This window comes from Bos taurus, chromosome 19, assembly GCF_002263795.3.
Source record: "Bos taurus isolate L1 Dominette 01449 registration number 42190680 breed Hereford chromosome 19, ARS-UCD2.0, whole genome shotgun sequence".
Taxonomy (NCBI): Eukaryota; Metazoa; Chordata; class Mammalia; order Artiodactyla; family Bovidae; genus Bos; species Bos taurus.
Window position 1 is genome coordinate 20,109,750 of NC_037346.1, and position 16,764 is coordinate 20,126,513.

General features: G+C 48.5%; 1 protein-coding gene across 3 annotated transcripts in view; it reads left to right on the forward strand.

Annotated features, from left to right (window-relative positions):
* The window catches only part of SUPT6H (SPT6 homolog, histone chaperone and transcription elongation factor), a 31,324-nt gene that overhangs the window by 11,350 nt on the left and 3,210 nt on the right, over positions 1-16,764 (forward strand). For all 3 annotated transcript variants that reach the window (XM_005220111.5, XM_010815840.4, NM_001193126.1), the window contains 26 exons: positions 165-438; positions 911-1,012; positions 1,272-1,388; positions 1,706-1,795; positions 2,003-2,145; positions 2,817-2,965; positions 3,115-3,213; positions 3,627-3,756; positions 3,842-3,992; positions 4,158-4,312; positions 4,466-4,661; positions 5,133-5,272; positions 5,392-5,509; positions 6,300-6,376; positions 6,620-6,755; positions 7,047-7,184; positions 7,263-7,430; positions 8,055-8,182; positions 9,308-9,515; positions 10,310-10,457; positions 10,894-11,036; positions 11,936-12,076; positions 13,616-13,811; positions 14,194-14,432; positions 15,370-15,483; positions 15,657-15,781. In XM_005220111.5, coding sequence (XP_005220168.1) covers positions 165-438; positions 911-1,012; positions 1,272-1,388; positions 1,706-1,795; positions 2,003-2,145; positions 2,817-2,965; positions 3,115-3,213; positions 3,627-3,756; positions 3,842-3,992; positions 4,158-4,312; positions 4,466-4,661; positions 5,133-5,272; positions 5,392-5,509; positions 6,300-6,376; positions 6,620-6,755; positions 7,047-7,184; positions 7,263-7,430; positions 8,055-8,182; positions 9,308-9,515; positions 10,310-10,457; positions 10,894-11,036; positions 11,936-12,076; positions 13,616-13,811; positions 14,194-14,432; positions 15,370-15,483; positions 15,657-15,781 — 3,825 coding nt within the window. The remainder of the gene's footprint in view (positions 1-164; positions 439-910; positions 1,013-1,271; positions 1,389-1,705; positions 1,796-2,002; positions 2,146-2,816; positions 2,966-3,114; positions 3,214-3,626; positions 3,757-3,841; positions 3,993-4,157; positions 4,313-4,465; positions 4,662-5,132; positions 5,273-5,391; positions 5,510-6,299; positions 6,377-6,619; positions 6,756-7,046; positions 7,185-7,262; positions 7,431-8,054; positions 8,183-9,307; positions 9,516-10,309; positions 10,458-10,893; positions 11,037-11,935; positions 12,077-13,615; positions 13,812-14,193; positions 14,433-15,369; positions 15,484-15,656; positions 15,782-16,764) is intronic.

The window sequence follows — 16,764 nt, forward strand, 5'->3', positions numbered from 1 at the left end:
ATAGCTACCAGCTAAGCCTTTATTCCGTGGTGAATATGCTGTTTTTGTTTAGATTTCCCTCAGCCTTTCTAGTTCCCTCGGGGCAGGTAAAAGATCTCTGCAGGGGCCGCATCTGTCTCCTCTCACCAGAACCTGGGCCAACTGCCTTTCGCTCTCACCTGCAGGGCTCTGCAGGAAGCCCAGGAGATTTTTGGTGTGGACTTTGACTACGACGAATTTGAGAAATACAATGAGTACGACGAAGAGCTGGAGGAAGAGTACGAGTATGAGGACGACGAGGCTGAGGGCGAGATCCGAGTGCGCCCCAAGAAGACCACCAAGAAACGTGTGAGCCGCAGGAGCATCTTCGAGATGTATGAGCCCAGTGAGCTGGAAAGCAGCCACCTCACCGATCAGGACAATGAAATCCGAGCCACTGACTTGCCTGAGAGGTTCCAGGTAAGGAAGCAGCAGCCTCTGTCCTGCTGAACTGTCATCAACTGGCCCGAGTCACCTTGGTACAAGGGTTATAGCAGAGATCAATCTAACAGTAGTTTATAGGGGGGCTTTCCTGGCAGTCCAATGGCGAAGACTCCATACTTCCACTGCAGGGGGCACGAGTTCAATCCCTAGTCAGGGTGGCGCAGCCAAAAAAAACAAAAATGATATATAGGAACTTGGCTTTGAACCCCAATCTGACCAGGGGTATAGGAAGTCTAGCTCAACATAGACTCTGATGTGTCTTAGGGTTCTTGAAATGGCTCTCTCTGTTTAGCAAATATACGACATGCCTACTTCTTGCCAGACAATACTTTTCCAGGTACTGAAAACATGTGCCTCTGGAGCACATATTTTTATCCAGAAGTGCGTGTTTTTGCTGCACGAGATACAAGATAAAATCAGTCTCATGCGCCTGTGTTATCCCCTGCAGCTCCGTTCCATCCCTGTCAAGGGGGCTGAAGATGATGAACTGGAAGAAGAGGCGGACTGGATCTACAGGAATGCCTTTGCTACACCAACCATTTCTCTGCAGGTACCCCCCTAAAAAAGAGCCTATGTTTTGACACGAACCAGAAGTCACCTCATCAGGATGAGTAGCTGCTTCTCCCTTGCCCCAAACATCTGTGGGTCTCCCACAGAACAGCATGTGTGTACGGGTATATGAGGAGATTTTTCTAGACTTACTCTGAGAAGGTCATCCTGTGACAAGAAGCAGTTTTCTATGTGGTGAGACAAAGCAAGACAAAGCAAGTAATGGTGTTGTTGCTCTTTCTCTTTTCTTCCGACTGTAGGAAAGCTGTGATTACCTAGACCGAGGGCAGCCAACCAGCAGCTTCAGTCGAAAAGGGCCCAGCACAATTCAGAAGATTAAAGAGGCCCTGGGCTTCATGCGAAATCAGCATTTTGAGGTAGCACCTCAGGCTTTAGTGGTCCAGTGGTAAGAACGTCAGCTAGGGGTGAGGGAAAAGTTGGTTAGGTAGGGACCCCCCGCCACCTCCTGTCCTCAGCAGTGGTCCCTTGACCCAGAAATGTGAGGACTCAAGTGATCAAAAGAAACCCCTATCCTTTCTGCAGCATTATGTTCCCCCATGGCAGGACAAGCATGTGCCCTGGGTGAGCCAGGGTTCCCAGTGCTGAATTTCATGGAGCTGTTTATCCCTCTAGCAGAGGGCTTCCTTGCAGATCTTTCCTCTCTGGCTGACTGCCCATCTCTTTGCCCCGCTAGGTGCCTTTCATTGCTTTCTACCGGAAGGAGTATGTGGAGCCTGAGTTGCATATCAACGACCTGTGGAGGGTGTGGCAGTGGGATGAAAAGGTAACGTAGGGATCCGTGTCCCTCAGAGCTCTGAGGGCTGCACTAGGCATTGCTACTACTGGGGCCCAAGTTGTCCCGCACGGCCCAGGTGATGTCCCAAACCCCCAGGCCTGTCAGGCTTCCCCCATGGACTCGGGTAAGGAACTGCCTGGCCTTGGGTCTCCAAAGCTAAATACCAGCCCTTACCCCTGCCCTGCCTTGTCCTAGTGGACCCAGCTGAGGATTCGTAAGGAGAACCTAACACGGCTGTTTGAGAAGATGCAGGCTTATCAGTACGAGCAAATCTCTGCTGATCCTGACAAGCCCCTTGCTGATGGCATCCGGGCTCTGGACACCACGGACATGGAGAGGTAGCATATGCGGGTTTTATTCCTTTAGAGGGAGCCCTCACTCCAAAGGCAGGTGTACCCCGCCCCTGCCCCACCCACCTACCGTCCAGAGAAGCGTAATCTTGTAAAATTCGCAGCAGGGCACCTATCGCTTAGAAAGCCAACTTGACAACACACCAGAAGTGCTCTTTTTGACAGGCAAATTCCTGTTACTTACCCATATTGGTATAAAAGGTTAAGAGGATCAGATAGTCATGTTTGCTTATTTATGTTACCTGTATGAAAAGCCACATGGGAAACCAAACTACAGCCCGAAAGTGGCTTGGTGAGCCTGGAATTAGAGAGGGTTGTGGGAGAGAAGCAGGTGATGTTAATGGCCAGTGGCATGAACCCGGGAAGGAAGGACAAAGACTGTCTCAAGGACTCTGAACTGGAGACATGCTTCCTCATCTGTCTCTTTCTTTTTGTTGCCATTTGTAACAACCACCAATTATTTGACATATTCCTTCTTGAAAGTACCTTGATTGCAATTAAGTCATGGTTTAGGGCCATTGTGTGTCCCTGATAATTGGAGTACACAGGCATCCATCCTAGTTGGGATCTTGCCACATGGAAATTGTACCTCTTGTAGCAAACCCGGGGTATACCCTTCCTCCATGACAAAATTGAGGTCTTATGTCCCTTCCCTCCAGGCTCAAGGATGTTCAATCAATGGATGAACTGAAAGATGTCTACAATCATTTCCTGCTCTATTATGGTCGTGACATTCCTAAGATGCAGAATGCCGCCAAGGCCAGCCGCAAGAAGCTAAAGCGTGTAAGGGAAGAGGGAGATGAGGAAGGTGAGTGTTGAAAAAGAAAACCCAGAGGCTTGGTGGCCATGGCCTTTCCAAGGATGCCTTTGACTCATTACACTTTGGAGCTTTTCTCCATGTGTCAGATCCTTGGAAGTAACTGGAAGCCAGAAGAGTAACTCATGTTTTCTCCCCAGGTGATGGTGAGGAGGCAGAAGATGAAGAGCAGAGAGGGCCAGAGCTCAAGCAGGCTTCTCGCCGAGACATGTACACCATCTGCCAGAGCGCCGGGCTAGGTAAAATCTAATTGTATAAGTTCCCCGATAGTCAGCGGAAGGTAGGATGAGGACTTAAAGGACAGCTGAGTGAATCACCAGTCCACTTCTAACACTTGCTCCCATAACCCAAATCCATGCCACAGGAATGGTCCAGCTTTCCCTGTAATTCCTGAAGGAGTGGGAAACACATGATCAGAGTTCATCCTATCTTTGGGAAATTCTTTTGCTAAACTAATTTCCACAGAAAATTTCTATTTCTTCTGCTTCTGTTTAAAGCCAGCATTTTCATTGTTCATTGTGAGGCATCTTGCTCCTGCTCATTGGTGATCCTTTTTAAATTTACTGCCCAGAATTTGCAGTTTTAGACTGAAAACCAAGAAGTTATTCAGTCCTGCTGTTGGCTTACCTTTATCTCTCCTGATTTGCTTTAGACGGCCTGGCCAAAAAGTTTGGGCTTACTCCTGAGCAATTTGGGGAAAACCTCCGGGATAGCTACCAGCGGCATGAGACAGAGCAGTTTCCAGCAGAGCCCTTGGAGCTGGCGAAGGATTATGTTTGCAGGTGGGCTTGCAGTAGCTGGCTGGTGAGAGGAGGAACCTACGGGCAAAGGTGTCCTCATCCTGCAGCACCTCCATTTTCCCTGCAGCCAGTTCCCTACCCCGGAAGCCGTGCTGGAAGGTGCCCGCTACATGGTAGCCCTGCAGATTGCCCGAGAGCCCCTCGTCCGGCAGGTGCTGAGGCAGACTTTCCAGGAGAGGGCCAAGCTCAATATAAGCCCCACTAAGAAAGGTAGAAAGGTAAGCCAGTTGAAGGGCTTTGATCCAGCTTACAGTCCAGCTCTGTTTGAACTGAGTTTCTTGCCTTCACGCTTAGCTGAGCTGTCTGCCTGAGTGCAGAGGCTGGCCTTTCCCAGGGTCCAGCCCAGTCTTTCTGTTGACTGATGGTTCCCTCTTGTTGTGCAGGATGTGGATGAGGCCCACTATGCTTACTCCTTCAAGTACTTAAAGAACAAGCCTGTTAAGGAACTGAGAGATGACCAGTTCCTCAAGATCTGCCTGGCTGAAGATGAAGGGCTGCTCACCATTGATATCAGCATCGATATGAAGGGAGTGGAAGGGTAAGCAGAGCTCTAGCCTGGGGTTATTTTGGGAAAGCCTGGTCTGGAGTCTGTTGGAGGGAGGGGTCACCATTGTCTCTGGCTCACTCAGTGTTCAAGGGCATTCAGGCACCACCTCTTCGCTGTTCCTGATACCCTGTTATATCTCCTCAGCTATGGCAGTGACCAGACGTATTTTGAAGAAATCAAACAATTTTACTACCGAGATGAGTTCAGCCATCAGGTGCAGGAGTGGAACCGGCAGCGCACAATGGCCATCGAGCGAGCTCTACAGCAGTTCCTGTATGTGCAGATGGCCAAAGAGCTCAAGAACAAGCTGCTGGCCGAAGCCAAAGAATACGTCATAAAGGTGAGGACAGGGACTCGACTTTTCAGTTCAGTTCAGTCACTGAGTTGTGTCCAACTCTTTGCGACCCCATGGACTGCAGCATGCCAGGCGAGCAGCACAACCTTCAGTCATGTAATTTCCCCAGGCTAGAGCTGAAAATGAAGGCACCCCTTAATAGCTATCCTGTAGCTAACGGAAACCCCCCGGGCATAACCTGAGAGGGAGTGCACACAAGGTCATGGGTCACTCTTAAGACCTCCCTTGAAGAGCCTCTTCCTTCCCTCCCCGACCCCGTACACATTCTTCGTGTATGTGACTGGCCTCTGTACTCTCCTATTGTTAAGAACAAGGTGTGCCTTCAGGTTGTAAGCCTGCCAAGGGCTAGAAACATGTGCAAGTATAAATATGATCTTTGCAAATATGTGTCTGCCCCTGTTTCTGTAACACTTGGCGAGCCCGACAGCCATAGTGACTGGTGTGTCTCCTCCCCAGGCCTGTAGTCGAAAGCTCTACAACTGGTTGAGGGTGGCGCCCTACCGGCCAGATCAACAAGTAGAAGAAGACGACGACTTTATGGATGAGAACCAAGGGAAGGGCATCCGGGTCCTAGGCATTGCTTTCTCCTCTGCCAGGTAACTTCCTGTTCTGCATGCCTGGCATCACCCCTTACCTGTCTCCCTAATCTTGTTCTTCTCTTACTCATTCTTATAGACCTGATTATCCCATGGTTCTTTTTCTTTCGGGCTGGCAGAGATCACCCTGTGTTCTGCGCCTTGGTCAATGGTGAAGGGGAAGTGACAGACTTCCTCCGGCTGCCTCATTTTACCAAACGGCGAACTGCATGGAGAGAGGAAGAGCGGGAGAAGAAGGCAGGTATCTGGGACTGGTTATCAAGAGTACATCTTCAACATGTCTTGTCATTCAGTGGGGATATGCACTCATGGTCTACGCAATATCTCATGCAAGATCTCTGACCTGTGAACTATCCTCTTAAGTCCTGGGATAAGTCTCCTTTCATAGGCAGTAGATGGCACTCAAGATCTGAAACAGAACTGGCTTCTTGACTTGAAGCCAGTTCCTAGGCCTTGTGCTTCTGGGAGCTGCCATTACTGCCTCTGTTCTTACCGCATCTGGGTCAGCTTGTTCCAGGAGCTGAAAGCCACTGAGGCATTAAGCCAACCTTTTCCCTGCTTTCAGCATTTGTGTTTCTTCCACGGAAGGAGAAATTTAAATTCATCTCATGTGTATCCTTCTGATTTTTTTTTTAACATAACAGTATCTTTCCATTTTATTGACAAGAGTTCCATTCTAAAACATAATTTTCAGCAAAGAACTCTTTTAAAAAAGAAAAAAAAAAAACCTTAAAGTGGAGATCAGAATAGTCTTGACTGCCAGGCAGTGGTTCGTGTTAAAAGAAAGACCTGAGTATGTTAACCACAGCTCACGTGTAAGCCAGATATACAGTAATCATAGGAAAGATTAACAGATGTTTAATTTTCAACTAGAGCTCCTAGTCACCTTGTTTTGTGTTCCAGTTAGACAATGCATGACGCATCATTGTTCTCTGGTCTTGTAAGGTCTCAAGCTACTTACGGAGAGAAAAGCGTTAGAAATCTCCCCTGTCCTCAGCCATTTAGCTCCAATTTTGTTTCACTCCAGGCTCAAGACATTGAAACTCTGAAGAAATTCCTTCTGAACAAAAAGCCTCACGTGGTGACAGTTGCCGGAGAGAACAGGTAGGGAGGGGCACCAGGCGATTGGGCCAGGCCTGGCTAAAGCCACTCATCCTTTATTGTTGAACCTGCTCTGTGCCTGTGAAGAGCCTTGATAACACATGGTACCCCCACTTCCAGGGGGTATCCCTGGAATATTGTACCCCTTTGTCTTCAAAGCTCTCTCCCCTGCTCCCAGCCCTGAGATGGTTCATCTCTGAGAAACTATCCAGAAATATCCCTGAGCAGCACCCCTCCTTCCTCCAGGGATGCCCAGATGTTGATTGAGGATGTGAAGCGCATCGTGCATGAGCTGGACCAGGGTCAGCAGCTGTCCTCTATTGGGGTGGAGCTGATTGACAACGAGTTGGCCATCCTCTATATGAACAGCAAGAAATCAGAGGTAAGGCGGGAGCCCACGCTTAGGCTTCACACAGGCAAGAACTCTCAGCCCCGGGGAGATAGGGAAGCAAAGATTGTCAGGGCCGCAGGATTGCACCTGTTCTCTAACCTCTGCAGAAAATCTCCCATCATGCCAGTCATAGTTCAGGTTGGGAGCCCCAGAGATTAAATTGGTCCCAGGAAAAATGGTCCCAGAGAAGAGAACATGACATCAAGCCAGGCAGTTTGGATTTCCTCTGACTGTTAGAGCTGAGGGGACTTTGTGGCCCTGCTGACCCTCATCTGACCTTAGGCAGAGTTCCGGGATTACCCTCCTGTGCTGAGACAGGCCGTCTCCCTGGCCCGGCGCATCCAGGACCCTCTGATTGAGTTTGCCCAGGTGTGCAGCTCGGATGAAGACATCCTATGCCTCAAGTTTCACCCATTGCAGGTGAGTAGGATTTGACAAGTAGGCCCAGGTGGACAGAGTGGCACAGTAACCTTATCCCTGCCTACTGTGTGTTGACAGGAGCATGTGGTGAAAGAAGAGCTGCTCAACGCCCTGTACTGTGAATTCATCAACCGAGTCAATGAGGTTGGAGTTGATGTCAACCGTGCCATTGCCCACCCCTACAGCCAGGCCTTGATTCAGTATGTCTGTGGCTTAGGACCTCGCAAAGGGACCCATCTCCTGAAGGTAGGATTGGGTTGAATCAGGAAAAAAAAGGAAAGTTCTTATTTCATTGACCCTTTACTTTCCCAGCATGGTTTGACCAAAAGGACAGGGTCAGAGAGGTAAAGGCACTCGCCTGGAGTCATCCAGCTAGTGAGAGTCAGGGCCAGACTCCAGCCTTGGTGGCCGCAGTCCTGGTCGTCGCTACCGCATTCTGGTGGCTCACGGAAAAGAGCCTAAGGCATGATTTAGAGGAAGGCGAGAGTATGCTAGACACAGACCTTGGGATAGTGGGCTTTTCTTCCCCCGGAGGAAAGAAAGGATTTCCGTACAGAGAGGGGCATGTAGCAACCCTCAAGAGTATTTGTGGTAATTTTTTTCTTGATGTGGGATGGGTACTTGAGTGTATATTTTACATCAGCTTTGAAGCTGTGCATTAGCTGTGTATTGTCTTTGCTCGGCACAGTGTAGTTCTTTAAGATAATTTTTTTAGTAGCAGTCAGTATGTTGTGCTAACTGCTCAGTGCTCAGTTAGCTGTCGGGGTGCTGGGGCAGCTTCCCATTGTGGAAGGTTTCCCAGAGACCTGGAAACAGACCAGGAGGTGGGGCCTATCTACTGCTCCTGCTCACTCCAGGCTTCTCTTCCAGATTCTGAAACAGAACAACACCAGGCTCGAGAGCCGGACTCAGCTGGTCACCATGTGCCACATGGGTCCCAAAGTCTTCATGAATTGCGCTGGCTTCCTCAAGATTGACACTGCCTCCCTGGGGGACAGGTGATGCCCTCTGCCTGGGTGGGCCAAGAGGAGTTCTCTTGGGCTTTGCTTTGGGGGTTCGGGGATTAGGGCTGTCAAAGGGCCACAGACTATTTAAATTAGGAAACGTTTTAAAGCCAAGAATCTTTATTTAGTCAAGAGCCTCTGACCTATGGAAAAGATCAGTTCAATTATGTGAAGCTTTTCTGTGAGGGAAACATCAAAAGAACCAACTTAGTTTATCAATTGAGGACAGAAAACATAAGACTTGGTTCAGTAAACACAAACTTGTTCTGCTGTTGTGATTTTTTGTGGCTCAATAAGGGTGGGAATAGTTGGGGCATTGGAAGAGGAGTGTGGGGGTCTGAGGAGATAAGAAAGGGGGAGAGAGATTTGCTATGTTCTGAGATAATGTTATTGAGAGAAAGTTCTCTATTCACTTGGACTTTGGACTTCACTATTGACCTCTTCCTCTCCAGAAGTTATCAACTCAGTCTTTGGAGGATCTTTTCCACGGGCACATAGCTCCTCATTCAGTAATGGAAATCAGTGGGGAAATAGGCTTCAAGTTCTAAAACTTCATTTTCCACCCAGCTTTGCTGTAACACTCCACGAATAACATAGGTCCATGTGAGTGCACGGGCAAGACCAGCCTGGGAAGGCTTTATGGGGGAAAGTAGCTGTCAGCAAATTCTCAAAGGTCTTCTTCCCCCTTCTTGTTTTATTTATAAGACTTTTATATATAATTTCATCATATAAAATTCAATAACATATAGAAATATTATGCAGAAAGTGGAAGTCCCCCATAATCCCACCCCCCAGAGATAACTGCCATAACAAGTTGATGTATACTACAACTTTTCTAAATTTTATTTTTGCTATGCATTTACTAACTACCCATTTACTACAAAAATGGGATCATACGGTTCATAGTGTTTTGCAGTGCATTTTTCACGTTATCAATATATCGTGGCCATCTTTCATGTCAGCACACACAGACCTACCTCATTCTTTGTAATGGATGTATAGTATTCCATTGTATGGAGGTACCCTAATTTATTTAACCAGTTCCCCATTGGTGGACATCTGGGTTGTTACTAGAAGCTTTTTGTTATATATCCTGCTCCTCTTCTGCCTCTCCTTCAGCACTGACTCATATATTGAAGTCCTTGATGGTTCCCGAGTTCACCCTGAGACTTATGAGTGGGCCAGGAAAATGGCGGTGGATGCTCTGGAATACGATGAGTCAGCTGAGGATGCCAACCCTGCGGGGGCCCTTGAAGAAATCTTGGAAAACCCAGAGCGACTCAAGGACCTGGACCTTGATGCCTTTGCAGAAGAACTAGAGAGGCAGGTGGGTGACAGAGTGGAAGGCCTGGCCTAGACGAGAAGAGACTCAGGCAGCACATCCTCAGAGAAGCCCCAGTACTTTTAGTGTGAGAGACTTGATCCTCTCCCTCCCCATGCAGTACTGGGTTTACTCAAGGAGATTTTCAGTCTGCTTATTAAGGAGCAAAGGACGTCTCAGAGACTGCTGTAGTCATTGTGGGGGGCATGTTTTGGGGGAGCTGGGATGGGGGGGTAGTAGTTTCCTTCTGGGACCTCTTAACTCCTCTCCAACTGTGCAGTTTTGCATCTGTTTCACACATTGTGATTCCATGAGGGGTTTGGGGGGATTTTTTTTGGCTGCACTTTGGGTCTTCATTGCTATGCTTAGGCTTTCTTGAGTTGGGACGACTTGTGGCGAGTGGGCGCAACTCTAATGCTGGTGCACAGGCTTCTCATTGTGGTGACTTCTTTTGTTGCGGAGTACAGGCTCTAGGGCCTCCAGGCTCAGTAGTTGTGGTGCAAGGGCTTAGTTGCCCTGCAACATGTGGAATGTTCCCAGACCAGGAATCGAACCTGTGTCCCCCATGTCGGCAGGCAGATTCTTAACCCCTGGACCACGAGGGAGGTCCCCATGAAGCATTTTTATCGTATAACAGTGTTCCATGGCTAAGGAATAGTTTGAAAAGCTGATTTAGTACATGTTGTGGGGAAAGAAAAGAAACCCTGACAGGAGCCAACTGGCTGCTCCTTTCTTTGAAACCCCTGGTGGCTCAGGTTGGGGAGCAGTTGCAAGACTCTTAATGGGGGCTTCTTCCCCAGGGCTATGGTGACAAACACATCACGCTGTACGACATCCGAGCGGAGCTGAGCTGTCGGTATAAGGACCTCCGGACAGCCTACCGCTCCCCCAACACAGAGGAAATCTTCAATATGTTAACCAAAGAGACACCGGAGACCTTCTACATTGGTAAATCCTGGGTCTGCTTTCTTTAGTTGGAGGAGGAGAAGAGGGGGTAATGGGATAGTGTTTACTGTGCATGTTCGAGTCAGACTGTAATTCCAGCAGAATAAGGCCAGCTTGTACTGTGAGTGGGAAAGACCAGGGAAGCTTTTAAAAAGATTGTAGAGCCCTAAGCTGGAAGTCAAATTCGAGTTGCAAGGTCAAATCGTGCTTTTTAACCTGCTTTTGTGAGGTATTCATGGGGTCAGTCTTGTGGCTTCATTTTCCTGTCATCAAATGAAGGGAAGATCTCCCTTTTTGAAGATGTGAAGGAAATCAGGGGAGATGCTCTAGGACAGATGTTCTGTCACTAAACAGTTGGTGGGGAGGAGTCACCTCTCCAGTTCTCTCAGCCTGCCCCCCGTTCTCTTCCCTTCCTTCTCCTCCTTTCCCCTTCCTGCAGGAAAGCTCATTATCTGCAACGTCACTGGCATCGCCCATAGGCGTCCACAGGGCGAAAGCTACGACCAGGCAATCCGCAACGATGAGACGGGGCTGTGGCAGTGCCCTTTCTGTCAGCAAGACAATTTCCCGGAACTAAGCGAGGTATGTGCTACAGTGTTGTTATGGTCCCTGGATGTTTGTGATTGCGTGATCTCAGTGCTCTAGAAAGGCGTCGAGAATGGGAGTAGTTTAGGTGACACTTTACCGTGGCAGTGCACAAAAAGGGAAGAGATCCGGAACGGACACAGGCCTAACTTAAAGTCCCTCCGTGTGCTGCTAGTCAGAAATGGTCTCTGTGCTCTTATTCTGTTCTCACTCAGCCCTTAATCCTTGTTTCCCATTCTCTGAGGATCTTGCTCAGCCAGTTAGAGACATGAGGAAATGTATGCGTTTTTTGCATACAGGGTGGGCATGGTGTCCCTATGTTAGTTAGAAGGTATCTGTAGACTCCCTTCAGTGTTTTCATCCTCCACACACATCTTAGTTTTTCCCACAGTCTTCTCGACGACATCTGCTTTTTTCATGGTTAGAACTCATAAAAGCCATCCTGAACCTTTTTCTGTATCTTCACATGTTGCTTAGGCAGATAGTAAAACAGACCATTTCTCAACTTTACCCAGTAAAAGAAACTGGTGAGATTTGTCAAGGATGTAAAAGAGCCATGATGTGCTGGTTCACTGAGGTGACAAACATATATTTCTTAAGCTCAGAAGGGCAGGACAGAATGGGAGGGAGGGGTTTCAGTTGAAGCTGGAGGGACGTATACAGTAAATTAACATAAAAGGTTGATCTGCTGGCCAGTGGTGCCAACATGAGTTCTGCATCAGGGAACCTGGGGGAGATTCAAATTCTATGTTGCTGGGTGGCTGAGTCATCGTGTTCTCACATCGTGATGCCAGTGTCAGTGGTAAGATGAATTACAGCATTCCTGCCAGCTGTTTCCTGACTGTATGGTCTCCAGAATCTTAATGATCAAGCTCTTCTCCTGATGCTGTCCTTAGGTCTGGAACCACTTTGACAGCGGTTCATGCCCAGGCCAGGCCATCGGTGTCAAAACACGGTTAGACAATGGTGTCACTGGCTTCATCCCCACCAAATTCCTCAGTGACAAAGTGGTAAAGCGGCCAGAGGAACGAGTGAAGGTAGGTGAATGACAGGGCTAAGGCATCTGGCGCAGTTTTCAGCAGCCCAAATCAGGCTGGCTTTGGGCTGTGCCCACCAGGAGTTAGGCTCTGTTCCCAGGGGCTCCTGGTGGGGAACATTTCAGGAGGATTTATAGCCAGTTGAGTGAAGTCAGGGTAAGAAGCATCTACCCAAATGAGGAACAGTTATTGTTCACTGCTTTTGTGAAATTTCATCAAGTTGCCAGCCCTTCCTGTGTTGGAAGCCATGGTTTAGTCTGGCGGGCAGGAAGCAAGGCCTGGCATTCCATGCTGTGAAGCAGAAAGGCTGAGTTCCCTTTCTGTTCTAGTTTCTCTTGTCAGAGCTGCCATTTATTATGCACACACTGGATTCCAGCCCTTGATATTTATATATGTTGTCTCAAATCTGCTAGTCCAATGGAAAAGGGAATATTTATCTTCTGGTTTCAGAGAAGTTTGAGTGCCTTTTCCAGGATCATCCTGTTAGTGACATCTGCTAGTGGTACCAGATCTGCCAAATCTCTGGTTCTAAGTGTCGTGAACCCCTGAGAACCATGGACTTAGGAAGGCTGGGGAAAGACATTCTTAACACAGACATCCTTCGTTTTATTGCCCTTCACAGATACCATTTTTTTTTTTTGTTTTTTAAACAAATTTAAAGTTGGTAGTAACCCTGCATTGAGCAAATCTATTAGTACCATTTTTTCCAACAACATTTGATCACTTCATGTCTCTGTGCTACATTTATTTGTGCCAATTCTCACAATATTTCACACTTTTTAATTATATTTGTCAGAGTGATCTGTGATCAGTAATCTTTGATGTTAGTGTTGCAAAAAGATTTGGACTCGCTAAAGGCTCAGGTGATGGTTTGCCTTTTTTTATCAATAAAAGAAATTTTAATTAAAATTTTTAATTTTTTAAAAATATAACAGTGTTAAAAAAAAAAAAGTGTTGCACACTTAATAGACTATATTATGACCATAACTTTTATATGTTCTATGAAACTAAAAAATTCTAGTGACTCACTTCATTATGATGTTTGCTTTATTGTGGTGGTCTGGAACTGAACTTGGAATGTCTCCGAGGTATACCTGTAAATGGAGCTAGGGCAGTTTCCAGGAGAGCTGTGCAAATTGACTGGGTTTTGTCACTCTTAAAACAGAAGGGCTCAAATCAGGGGGAGAGTATAGAAAAACTGTTACTTTGCTTTTCCTCCAAAAAGGCCAGCCAGACTTGGCTCACACCCTAAGAACAGTAATTGGGCAACTTTATGGGGAAAGAGAATAGTGCCAGTGACAGATCCCAGGGGACTCCAGTTGGTGTTTCTGCCTAGAGCAGGAGTCATCAGTACTTGGCACAAACTAGTCTGTGGACCAAACTCAGCCCGGAACTCCTGCTATCCTGACACTCAGTAGCCGGCTGGCTCTGGACAGTCTGTCCACCTTTCTGCCTGGACTTTGCTGTCCTCACGTGTAAAACAGGGCATCGGGCTAGACCGTCTCTGTCCCTTCCAGCTCAAATGTTCTGTGGATCTAGGTGGGAATGACTGTTCACTGCCGCATCATGAAGATTGACATCGAGAAGTTTAGTGCAGACCTGACCTGCCGCACCTCAGACCTCATGGACAGGAACAATGAGTGGAAACTGCCCAAGGACACCTACTATGACTTCGATGCCGAAGCAGCAGACCACAAGCAGGAGGAGGACATGAAGCGGAAGCAGCAGCGGACCAGTGAGTGCTCCCAGCCATGCTGTGCACCCCGAGTCCTGGCAGCCCTCCCTCCCCAGGATGCGCGTGCTGACTACTTGGCTTCCCAGTGGGAGTGAGTGCTCAGCTCTGAGGGGCTGAGGACCAGAGGCAGCAGGAAAGGGAGTCATAGGCCGGGCTGGGTGCCAGGGTCTTCTTGGGTCACATTTTCTTTGCTAATGCACTGGGACTCCTAAAATTTCATTCTCCCAGCACCCTAGGAGCCCAAGTTAACACATCCTTCACACCCAGAGGGGGTGAAAGTCTCAGAATTCAGTAGTGGATCAGAAATTTAGCCATGGCTTGTCTTATTGTGCTGGCTCCCCATCCCATCAGCTGACCTATGCTTCTTTCCTGCCCTCTTCAGCGTATATCAAGCGAGTGATTGCACACCCATCCTTCCATAATATAAATTTTAAGCAAGCAGAAAAAATGATGGAAACCATGGACCAGGGTGATGTGATCATCCGACCAAGCAGCAAGGGTGAGAATCACCTGACAGTGACCTGGAAGGTCAGTGACGGCATCTACCAGCATGTGGATGTGCGGGAAGAAGGCAAGGAAAATGCCTTCAGCCTGGGAGCCACCCTGTGGATCAACAGTGAGGTAAGAGGCAGCCCCTGCACACTCTAGCATCCCCACTCCTGCTTCCAGAAGCAAGCTCCTTCCATGGTAGTCACTTGTGTGCATTGTATGTATTCTAGCTACTCAGGACAGCAAAACTCAGGGCCCTTACGAAATGAGTAATTTGACAGCAATTTTGTATATATCGTGTTTCTTTTTCTGTCCTCCAAGTTCTAAAATAGACTATCTAGAGAAGCACTAGAGGAAGAGGAGAAAATACACATGCAAGTGCTCTGTCCTCAGGCAGACACAGGCCAAATTTTTCTGTTCAGTGGAGAGAAATTTTATGAAGGCCCTTACTGTTCCCAAGCGCTAAGGGAGAACTAAAGTTATGATTTAAAGGGTTTTATGGACTTCCCTGGTGGCTCAGCAGGTAAAGAATCTGCCTACAATGCTGGAGACCTGGGTTGGGAAGATACCCTGGAAAAGGGAATAACTACCCACTCCAGTATTCTGCCTGGAGAACTCCAAGGACTGTGTAGTCCACGTGGTCACAGAGAGTCGAACACGACTGAGAGACTTTCACTTCACTTCACTGGTGGTCCAGGAGTTAAGAATCTGCCTTACAATGGAGGGGTGTGATTTTGATCTCTGGTTGAAGAATTAAGATCCTACATGCCTCAGAGCAACTAAACCTCCCTGCAGTAGCTACTGAGCAGGTGCACTCGTGCTTCAATAACAAAGACCCAATGTAGCCAAATAAATTTAAAAAATGTAAGGGATTTTGTGTCTTGTAAGCTAATAAACTTAGACCCAACTCACACAGATGGGTACATTGAAGGGACTTTGCAGCAGAATGAGGCTACAGCAGGAGGGCTGGGGGAATTCCTCCCCTCCATAGGTTATCTTCCAAGTGGACTTGAAAGGCTGGATCTCAGTTCAGAATGTGACACTCGGGGCCTTCACCTTCTTCCCACAGGAGTTTGAAGACTTGGATGAGATTGTTGCCCGCTATGTTCAGCCTATGGCATCTTTTGCCCGGGACCTTCTAAACCACAAGTATTATCAGGACTGCAGCGGTGGGGACCGTAAGGTGAGCCCAGGGCCCTGCGAGGGATGACCCCTCCCAGTCACTTAAGGATGTCTGGTTTCCCTTCAGTGTAGGGGATGCTGCGCTGGTGAAGGAGGTGTACATGGTGTGTGAGGCCAGACATTGTGTACCAAGCATGCTGCTATCCCAACCTCTCCCCCTCATTCTACCCCCAGAAATTAGAGGAGCTGCTCATCAAAACTAAGAAGGAGAAGCCCACCTTCATTCCCTATTTCATCTGTGCCTGCAAGGAACTGCCCGGCAAGTTCCTACTGGGATACCAGCCCCGGGGTAAACCCAGGTGAGCACTGGTGCTGAGAAGGTGCTGCCGCTGGGGTCCACAGATAGGTTTGCAGGCCCCGAACAGTACTCTCTCTGGTTCTGCTTGACTGCCTTTCCCCTCTTCCTGTTTCTAGTGGAGCTGGAGGTTGGAGGTGGGGACAGAGGGTGATGCTTTAGAGGCAAAAGCAAAGACTGAATAAGAAAGGTGCTTTAATCAACCGAGTGAAAGAGGAGGTCCCTTCACCTCTTCTCCCTGCCAGGGAGTGATGGAAACCACTGGACCCTCTCTCCACCCGACGGGCAGAGATGGGGGCCAACACGCTGCTCTGTCCTCCGCTTCACCCTCACCAGGGCCTTTACCCTCAGCAGTGGCTCCCTGCTGCTGTGGTGAGCGTGTGCTGAAGGTGGGGTAGGCTTGGAGGGCATCTCTTTTTCCAGTCGCCGGCCTGCTCTGTTCCCTTCTGTGTGTGACAGCCAGGCTGGCCTCCCTCGGTATTCCAGTATCCGCGTCCCTCAAGCACTCACACTGCACCAGACCAAGTCCTTCTCCCTCAACCTCCTTTGTTGTGTCTGTTACCCAGACTGATGGCCAGACTTGCCTTCTGCACTCCCACATCCCGCTGCCATCTTGGCCTCAGTCTGTGCTTCTCTGCTCTCGGTCCTGGACCACGCACGCACACATGATGCCCAGAGTGGGCTCCGTTAGGAGGTGCTCAGAGGACAAGCAGCTCTGAACCCTGCACCGTCGTGAGCACTTCTGGAATATCGTGCTTGTTTCTGATTCGGCAGCGTGCTTCCAGAAGATGGCAGCCAGGGCTGCCATCCACGTGGGGGTTGGAAACTGTTCCATGAGGAGCAGTTGAACAGAGGACTTTAACCAGGGACAGAGGCCACGTGATAGCTTCCCATGGAAAGGGTCACAGACTCCTTATGGTGCAAGAAGCAGGTTTCATCTTCATCTGAGTGAGAACATTGACATACTTAGCACTGGCTGTTGACAGC